The sequence below is a fragment of the Rhincodon typus genome, chromosome 6 (assembly GCF_021869965.1).
Source record: "Rhincodon typus isolate 14 chromosome 6, sRhiTyp1.1, whole genome shotgun sequence".
Lineage (NCBI taxonomy): Eukaryota > Metazoa > Chordata > Chondrichthyes > Orectolobiformes > Rhincodontidae > Rhincodon > Rhincodon typus.
In genome coordinates, this window is record NC_063337.1 from 34,198,517 (window position 1) to 34,208,996 (window position 10,480).

General features: G+C 38.8%; 1 protein-coding gene across 2 annotated transcripts in view; it reads right to left on the reverse strand.

The window, feature by feature from the left end:
* LOC109922577 (wiskott-Aldrich syndrome protein family member 3-like) overlaps positions 1-10,480 on the reverse strand; it is an 89,165-nt gene that overhangs the window by 67,982 nt on the left and 10,703 nt on the right. Inside the window, exons 3-4 of one of the 2 annotated variants that reach the window (XM_048597583.1) lie at positions 5,926-6,092; positions 1,102-1,422 (exon numbers count right to left, since the gene is read on the reverse strand). In XM_048597583.1, the coding sequence (XP_048453540.1) occupies positions 1,102-1,422; positions 5,926-6,092 (488 nt within the window). The remainder of the gene's footprint in view (positions 1-1,101; positions 1,423-5,925; positions 6,093-10,480) is intronic. The other variant, XM_048597582.1, reaches the window with a different exon arrangement.

Consider the following 10,480-nt stretch of genomic DNA (forward strand, 5'->3'; position numbering starts at 1 on the left):
CTACACGACGCTCTTCCATCTAGCTTCCCAGCTCCACACTGTGTTAACCTAAAGCAAAACTGTCAGGAAAAGCATTTTCAGAGAAATGAAGAAAGCAAAAAAAATCATTCTTTCAATTAAAGGAATATTCCATAATGAATGTTTCATTTATGAACTCTCAAAACGACTTACAAGTTTTCCTAATAACGAATTTAGCTTCACTTCACCAAAGGTGGACTCCGAATGAGTGTCTGATAGCAGTTCAGATCATTAAAATATTAATAGTGAGAGACATGGTAATTAAGGCAGAGAATCAGGGGGATGGACAAAGTGTACATTCCTCCCTATCCTATACATGGTACAACGTCAATGGTAGTATGTTTGTTGCCTAATTACAAAAAATAGGCTCAAGAAATTCAGACAAAGGGTAAGGAAAAGGGGGTATTCTTCTGCACTTGAAAGTAGATAACCTAATCTATTGAATATAAAGCAAATTGGTTTTGTAAAATTATTGTAATAATGAAGAATCATATTTGAACACTTTCAGTATCAACAGCTACTTTAAAAAATGTGGGACATTTTCATTTGTTTATGAAGTAACTACTCAAAATAATTTAGAATAGAGAATACTTTCAAAGACTGACTTTCCTCTTGTGTGTGGAGATAATTAATTTCCTGGATGTAAAGTACAGCAAAAAGTAGCAGAAACTCATGATTCAGAATCTTTGCATCTTTGTTTTGCACTTCTACTTTCTGCTAATTTTCAACAATTTCTATTTCTATTAAATATGATTGTTTTGGATCCATTGAAGAACTGACACTACCTCATACTTTGCACAATTTGGGTAGGTTATCAAATCTACTGAGGCACTATAAGTATATTATTAGGCTTGAAGTAACAAAATATCATTATTTTCTCAGGTTGGTAAATTTAAAATCAATATAAGGCATTATAAAGCAGATTACTGCAATCAGCTTAAATTCTATCAAATATAATACAGGTAAATAAAATAAAATTATAAAATACCACTCCAGAAATTGCTAATAACTACTGTAAGGGAAGTAAATCACTACCCAAGATTTCATTTTATTTGGACAACAGATGTGATTCAAGCTATTTACCTGTATTCCAATGGTTGTTGTTGCTGTTGCTGTTGTGGTGGTGGTGGTGGTGGTGGCGGCGGGGTTGCAGCACCACCGTTTACAATAGTTGATGGCGGAGGTGGTGGAGGTTGTTGAGGCCTGTTCAGAGTACCATGTCTGAATCCTGTTGCAGAGGATTTGTAGTCATGTTCCTGGACCTGATTACCAGTACACATTTGCTGCTGATTATCACCGGTCATGTATGTAACTGGCATCTGCTGCTGTTGCTGCTGCAGTGAATGTTGAACATGGTTGGGGGTAACAGGATATGAGTAATCTGTAACATCTGATCCATGAGATCTGATGTCAAAAGCAGAGATAAGATATTTCATATTTAGCAAATATAATCTATAACACTCCAGTAAGTATTCACGATTAAGCTTCAAAGCACAAAAACAAAGTTGAAATCTTGTATGTTAATTGAGCATTCTACAGTCAATATTTAATATGCTTAGTTTTGAGTCTTCAGAAAAGTCGAGTGATTTCCAAATTTCAGCAAAGTATGATCACAGTAATGCATACAGCTTAAATATATATTATTCAAATATAGGGTCGATCTTCTCAAAAAGAAGTTTACTATCCGTGATCTAATTTTTAAAATTTTAATTACCTAACAGAGCTTGCAATACCACAGAATAACATGTAACAAAAAGATAGATTTGAGAGCAACATTATTAGGTTACTTATCCAAAAGCTGATAAAGAATAAAAGACAAACCCTAAAGAGACAGAACATTTGTTAAGAAAGCAGTGAGTGTGAAGATTTTATACTTGAACTCATCAAATAGGGTCTGCCCTACTAAAGTCTAGCACTGATCCAACTGACTAACAACAATACTGATATCCATCACGTGCAGCAAAAGAACAAATTAAAATTTTCCACTACCCTTGTCTCATTTTTCAAATAAGAAAATAACTACAAGAAATAAACACAAAATCTCCTAAACTTTAAAAACAATGCCAGCAATGAAGAGGACAAGGATTCTGATTCTGAATTGAGTAGGTGTTTTTTTGCAGGTATTTAATTGCAACGTCCATACAATTAAGTCCTTAAGAGGGTAAAAAAAAATAACTGCTGAAGATGTATAGCATGTTGGTCAATGTCTGAAAAGTGGGAGAAAATATTTTGGATACAATTAGCATTTAAGTAAAAACAAAAAACAGAAAATGTTGGAGAAACTCAACAGGTCTGGCAGCATCTGTGGAGAGAAAATTGAGTTAATGTTTTGAGTCTAATGACTCTTCATCAGAACTGAAAGCAGCTGGGTATGTCTATGACAGGGGAGAGGTGGACTTAGTTGGCAGGGCGAGGAGATGAATCGATGGAGATGGTGCCCAGAGAGAGGAAAAAGGGAAACTGACAAAGGGACAGTTCATAGTAAGGCAGGAAAGGAGTAAAGACTTAGTACATGATAACAGGAATTGTGAATAGTTAAAAATGGATTGGCTGTGCTCAGAGCAACCCATACAAGAGAGGATCTGGGGTTGTGGGAGTAGGAAACAAAGGGAGGGAGATGTTCACTTACTGAAATTGCTAAACTCAATGTTGAGACCTGAGTGCTGTAAGGTACCTAAGTGAAGATGAGGTGTCCCTCCAGCTTTTAAATAGCACTAATAATAACGGACCCTCTCCAAAGGTGTTTCAAAAAGGCACAATAGGATAAAAATGTTGCCATTGAGACAAAGGAGATGACATTAGGAGCCTTAAAAGGGCAGAGGGATCTAAGTTAGTGAGGCATAGGGAGGGAATTGTAGACAGCTGAAGTCCTATCAATAGTTGGGTGAAGGATGTAAAGGGATCAACAAGGCCCAAGATTTGGAGGAATTCAAAGTTCTTGGATTGTAACACATAGCTGTCCAAGGCTGCATAGATAGACAAAATCTAAGCCAAGGACAGACATGAAGATTTGAACTTTTTTCAGAACCCAGGAGCCAGGGCAAGTCAGCAAGAATGGGGTAAAGAGTGAGCAGGATTTGTTGCAGGTTAGGATATTTTTGATTTAGCAAACTTTTTTGGTGAGTTTAAGTTTATTGAGGGTAGAAAATGAGAAGCTGGCTAGAATAGCTCTGGAATGGGCCAGACTGCAATTAACAAAATCATGGATGTGGGTTTCAGCACTGATATATTGAAGCAGTGTCAGAGAGGGGTTACATTAGTGATGGATTTAGACACACTCTGTGATGGAGAGGAGATGGGGGTCAAAAGCCTGCTCAGGTTCAGACAAGATTGCAAATAATCTGGTTCAGCTTGAGACAGTGGCTAGAGAGGAAAATGGAACTGGTACCAAAGCAATGGAGGCTTTGCTGTTGGACCAAAGACTGTCTCTCCAGTTTTCCAATGCTTCTTGCAAGAAAATTTCAGATTATTCACGACTGGATGGTGGACAGGCAATCTGATAACACAGACATGTTGTTAAGTTACAGTTGGGTATCGTAGCTGATTTTAGCTTTGAAAATTTCAATGCCACAGCCACAACCATGAGGGAAAGCTCTTCCTGTTTTCCTTATTTATAGGGAAAAGCACTTCCTGTTTTCACTCCTGAATGGCTGAACTCTAAATTTAAGATTATGCCCTCTTATTCTGGACTCTTTTACCAACAGAAGTTGTTTCTCTCGAGATACCACATTGAAACTTTTTTTAAAATCAGTTTAAGCACCAGAAACAAATCATCCTCAAACTTCTCAATTAAAGGCATTTACTTAACCCATCTCCATAATCTAACATTTTAAGCCCCAGTATCGTCATCATGAATCTATTCCAGACCTGTTCCCAGTCTAATAATATTTTCCTAAAACTGGATGTTATACACCAGAAGAGCTATGACCAAAACTCTACATAAATGAAGAATAGGTTATTTTCATATATAGTAGGAACTGCAGATGCTGCAGAATCTGAGATAACAGATTTTCTGAAGAAGGCTCTAGGCCCGAAACGTCAGCCTTCCTGCTCCTCTGATGCTGCTTGGCCTGCTATTTTCATATAAACTTGGTCCCATTGAGGTAAAGGCCAGCATATGAATTTTGTAAAAAAATACTTTTTTGCACTTATACACTGCATTTTATGCATTGGACGCTCAAATCTTCTTCTCCACAGTTCCTAGTTTCTCGCCGTTAAGAAAATATTCTGATTTGTCTTTTTTGGAACCAAAATGGATGATCTTTATATATTGAATTTCATCTATTAGTTTTGCCCAGTCATTGATTTTGTCTTTGTAACTTCTTGCTCTCATCTACTCAACTTACTGTCTCTCCTAACTTAGTGCCATACGTACACTTGTTGCTTCTTCATTCAAGTCACTGATCTATATGATGAAAAGTTGATGCTCAGTACCGACCACTTGTTACATTGCACAAATAAGTGTATTCCCTTTATCCCTTCTGTCATGCCCCAATGAAGTATTAAAAAATGTCATAAAGGTTACCTCCAATTCTGTATGCTTTATTTTAGTTAGTAAGATAAGTTTGTCAAGCAGACGATACTGATTATGCATGAAAATATTTGAAATGTTGCTTTACAAAGAAATACGGAGACATGTGATCATTCTCCTGAGTGATGGAGATGTGTATGAGCTGCATGTGCACAGAAGGAGACAACTGGTGCTAGAGAACTAGAAATTGCCAGAGAACTAGAATGGTTAAAACAAATGAAAGTGTCACAAGTGTCACAAGTGTCACAGCTGCACACAGAGACTGGTCAGGTCAGAAAAGAATAGAGTCAAAATAAAATATGGCTTGGTGGGATAGAAATTTTTATCTCCACCATATTATAAAATGAGTGATCAAAATGATTGCATTACTTCATAAGTTAATATTTATGATATATTTAAGTTATATATTTAAGTTAATAAGATATGTCATATAACACTTAAAAATAATAGTTACATTGGAGACATGTACTTTCGAGAAACATTAGCACAATTCTGTTAAAGTATAAGTGCATTTGAAATTTCACTTGAAAGTACCATAGGTCAGGGCATACAAGTTGACTTGGTGTACAAAACAACCAATTTTTCAGTGCTAAAATGGATGTTCAGGGACTAAACTCTGTATGCAGGTCACATATCCCATTTTTCAGCTAACGAATGTATGCTAAGAGCCATACAACCTTAGGAGTTGCCCTCAATTTTTCAGCTCAGAGATACACGTTTCAGGTTATAGATCAAGACGTAGTACTAAGCAAGCAACATAAGCTGTTCTATCAAGAAAATGTGCAGGAGTTTAAAACATGCAAACATGGCAACCAACAAAGAGAAATGGATCTTTCTGCATCAACATCAACAGTTCACATTTTATACTCCTATTTTTGGAAGGATTTTTCAAAGCTTCAGAGGTTAACTTATATGCCATGATCCATGGATTTCTCTCCCTCATCAAAGCAGACTGATAAAATTGAAATATGACTTTAAAAATAAAAATTAAACAAGTTAATGTACAGCACCAAAAAGGCAGCGGGGCAAACTTAAACTGATTACTCTATTAACTGCACTGAAAACATTTCTAGGCACTTAAGAAGAAACTATAGGAAAAGTGTTAGAAGAAAGAAATTTACCATTCTGAAACACTTGAGCAGAGAGTTCATAAAATGGAAAGATCCAGAATATCCAAGAAAGAAGCTTTGTTGCATGAAGATGCTTCATTAGTATGCACAGCCATATGTTCCCCAGCATGTCACTGATCAGAGCAGTAAGCTAAATTAAAAGACTATTAGGATGCCGCTGATCTCACGCAGCAAAGTAATTTAAAGAAGACCTGAAGCAGGATTGGTACTAAAGCAGTTAGGGCTTTGATAATAAAACTAACAAACCCTTTAAGCATTTTCTCCTCTTTCATGCCCTCGGCCTGCTCCAGTTCCTTTGCATCAGTCATGAACTCTTTGCCCATTTTCATTCTCTCCCATTCTTCTTTTCTTGTTCTGACTTTTCTCACATTAACTTGGTGGTTTCTGTTTGAATTCAACTTATGTTTCTCTCGCTGGAGGAGAAATCATACCAATATAGGAAATAAACATGAAACCAGCAGCAGTTGCTTAAACAATGTTCTTCAGGAAGCCTCCCAGCTCAGCTTAAGGACACAACTGAACAAAAACAATAATATGGGTAACAGTCTTAGAAAATGCAAAGTCTCGGCCACTGCTTAAAATGCAGATTTTAAAAGTTGAGAAGTTGACCAAGTTGAAGTTCATAATATGCCATAATTATGAATATCAACAAATAAAACAGCGATTAGTAACCATTTTGAAATGGTTGAACTGCCTTAAATGATTATGACTGATTACAGTATCACAGATTATTAAATATATGTCCAATTTGTTTTCTATGCAAACCACAATGAACATACTATAAAACAAAGTCCCGTGAAATGCACATCTTGGTTCATTTGAGAACTCCAGGACTTTAAGAAGCCACAGGGGCAGGAAATGTCATCTGCTTGGAGCGCAGAGATTGAATAGCAGCTGACATTACTATGATGCATCCACAAAGCTGAGAGCTACATGGATAGCAACTCTTTGGTGGTGGTCCGCAAACAGCTTAAGTTTGAGCAAAAGAGAATGGTTGATCACTAGATCATCAAGGAAGAGCCCTGAACACATCTCCTTTTCTAAACAGTGATGAGGGTGATGCTTCCTCTGTCCAGTGCAGCCAAAGCCAAGTTGACAGCACAAGTGACTCAGCTGTGCATTGTGGTGAGATGGAAGATTAGTAAAGCTATAGTGATGTAGGAATTTCTGTAGTTAGGGTAACTACAGTTCTGTGGCTGCAGATCTGATTCCAGGATGAGATGTTGCCTCTCCAGTGCTGAGATCCAGAATGCCTCTGAATATCTGCAGAATGCTCGAAAGGGGGAAGGGTGATCAGCCAATATGATCTATGGCTTCAGGCTGTTTGCCCTTTCCCATCAGAATATTTTAAAGATTCTCAGTAGAAAGAGGGCTAAGGTCCTACAGGCAGTTTTTAGGGAGCTAGGAAACAGATTATTAAGCAGAACCTCAAAGGAAGAGACGTATGGATGTCCTGACATATTCCTGGACCTGATTCTTGGAATGAAGGCAGTCAAGTAGATCAAGCACCAATAGCAGACCATTTAGGGAGCAATGATCATCAGTTTGAGGTTCAGATTAGTTATGAAAAACATCAAGGAGTGGTGAAGAGTTTAAATCTTTAATTAGAGGAAGTCCAGTTTCAGTGGGGTGAGAAAGATTCTCTCCTAGGTAAATCGGAATCAAAGATTATAGATATATTTGTCTTTAAAAAGAGATGGTACAGATATAAAAACCAAAAGAACTGCGGATGCTATAAATCAGGAACAAAAACAAAGTTGCTGGAAAAGCTCAGCAGGTTTGGCAGCATTCGTGAAGGAGAAAACAGACGTAACGTTTCGGATCCGGTGACCCTTCCCCAGAACTGATGGTGGCTGGGAAAACGTCAGTTTATATGCAGAATGGAGGGAGGTGGATGGGGTAGGGAGTAAACGATAGGATAGAGCCCAAAGAGAGAAAGACAGTTGGACAAAGGAGTTGTTAATGATCAGGCTGGGAGGGTAAATAGTTGTTAATGGGGACTGTTGGTGACTAACAACAGGGGGTGTGTTATGGCAGGCTATGTGGTAACAAGGCCTGGTGTGTGGGGTGGGGGGCTGGGACACGGGAGAGTCTAGACCCTAAAATTATTGAACTCAATATTGAATCCAGAGGGCTGTAGGGTCCCCAAGCGGAAAATGAGGTGTTGTTCCTCCAGCTTGCGTTGGGCTTCGCTGGAACACTGCAGCAAGCCAGAGACAGAAATGTTGGCCAGGGAGCAGGGAGGTGCATTGAAGTGGCAGGCAACAGGTAGTTCAGGGTCTTTTTTGTGAGCAGAACATTTGATTATCAGACACCATTTCCACCACCTACAGCAAGATGCCACCACCAAACACATATTCCCCTTCCCTCCCTTATCCGCCTTCCGCAGGGACTGTTCCCTCCGGGACACCCTGGTCCATACTTCCTTCACCCCCAACTCCTCCCCACAGCCTAATGGCACCTTCCCCTGTAACCGGCGAAGGAGCAACACCTGCGCATTTACCTCCTCCCTCCCCAGTATCCAAGGGTCCAAACATACCTTCCAGGTGAAGCAACACTTCACCTGCACTTCCCAGAATCTAGTCTACTGCATTTGCTGCTCACAATGTGGTCTCCTCTACAATGGGGAAACGAAGCGTAGACTCGGCAACCGCTTCACAGAACATCTACATTCTGCTCGCAAAACAGACCCTGAGCTCCCTGTTGCCTGCGACTTCAACGCACCACCCTGCTCCCTGGCCAAGATCTCTGTCTCTGGTTTGCTGCAGTGTCCCAGCGAAGCCCAAAGCAAGCTAGAGGAACAACATCTCCTTTTCTGCTTGGGGACCCTACAGCCCTCTGGACTCAATATTGAGTTCAATAATTTTTGGGCCTAAACTCTCCCATGTCCCAGCCCCATACCCCACACATCAGGCCTTGTTACCAAACAGCCTGCCATTACACACCCCCTGTTGTTAGTCACTAACAGTTTCCATTAACAACTATTCACCCTCCCTGCCTGATCTTTAGCAACTCCTTTGTCTGTCCAACTGTCATTCTCTCTCTTTAGGCTCTATCCTATCGTTTACTCCCTATCCCACCCACCTCCCTGTTTTCTGCATATAAACTGACGTTTTCCCAGCCACCATCAGTTCTGAGGAAGGGTCACCAGATCCAAAACGTTAACTATGTTTTCTCCTTCACAAATGTTGCCAGACCTGCTGAGCTTTTCCAGCAACTTTGTTTTTGTTCATGGTACAGATATAGTTGAGGTACAGTCCCTGGAGCAGGAGTAGTAGAGCAAACAAAGTCACAGTTTCCCAGATGCTGAAAAAGATAGGAAGTAAGATGAAGCAGAAAAAGTTTGACAGAATATGAGATTAATTAATACAAGAGAGAACCAGGGTGAATGTATGAAATTCAAAGTGGGATTGTAAAAGATATAAGAGGGGCTAAAAGACTATGAGAAGAGGCTTTACCTAACGTAAAAAAGAGCATTCAGAAGTCTTCTATTAACATTTAAATAGTAAAAAGGCGATCAGAAGAAGTGTGAAGCCATTGAGGGACTACTAAGGAGAACTATGCATGAAGGAAGAGGACATGGTTGAGGTACAAAATTATTATTTTGAATCTGTCTTTACCAAGAAATAGAATACTTCCAAAGTCAAAGAGATAGAGGAGGTAGGTGAAATACCAGACATACTAAAATTTGAGAAAGTTGAGGTACGAGAAATATTTGTTACAGTTAAAGTTGATAAGTCACCAGGTCTAGGTTGCATTCGAGGATGTCAAGAGAGATAAAGGTGGAAATTATAGGGATACTTGCTACTTCCAATCCTCCTTAGATACAGGGATGATTCCAGACAATTGGAGGAATGTAAATGTTACTGGTAGGCTCAAGAAAGGGCTTAAGAATAAATCCAGAATTAGTGGTGAATGAGTCTTCCCTTAATAATTATTAAGGCAGCACAGATTTGTTAAAGAGATAGCAAAGTTGATGAGGGCAATGTAATGGATGTGTATAAGGACTTCGAAAAAGCATTTGATAAAAATCAAAATACTATACTTGTCAGCCCACTTGAAGCCCATGGAATAAAACGGCAAGTAGATAACTAGTGGCTGAATGAAAAACTCCCTCACTGACATTTGTTTTCCTGACCTGCATTTTAACTTAAGGACTCAAGATTTAAAATCCTGCCCAAGGTGGTTGAGACCTAACATTAATATCCTTCTCTCGAGCACAATTTATCTTGGAATAAAAAAAGCCTCAGTTAAAAGAACATTGAATACAAATTCACGGACTGAGAGTTTAAGCTTTAGGTGCAATTGGTGATCCAGGATTAGTTTTAAAAAATGTCTTTTTTGCTCCAATTCCATTGAAACTCAGTTATAGACCACAGATGTAAAATCTTCCATGACTCAGTGCAATTGGGCTGCATTTTAGTACACAATTTTTAAAAAGATTTGCATCAAAAACAATTTGACATATTTACAAATGGCAACCTGACGCAGTTTATTAAAACAGCTGAAAACATAAAAATACACATCGTTAATCAAGACTATTTAATCCACAATCTGTAAACACCCAGTTCTAAATAGCTGAAAATAACTTTTGAAGGAAAAACTCTATAGAACAATTTAGAAGTTTAATTGACCTCTTGGTACATTTGTAAAAAGAACTTTACAAATATGGCTTCAGAGATAGTAGGAACGGCAGATGCTGGAGAATCTGAGACAACAAGGTGTAGAGCTGGATGAACACAGCAGGCCAAGCAGCATCAGAGGAGCAGGAAAGCTGACGTTTCGGGCCTAGACCCTTGAA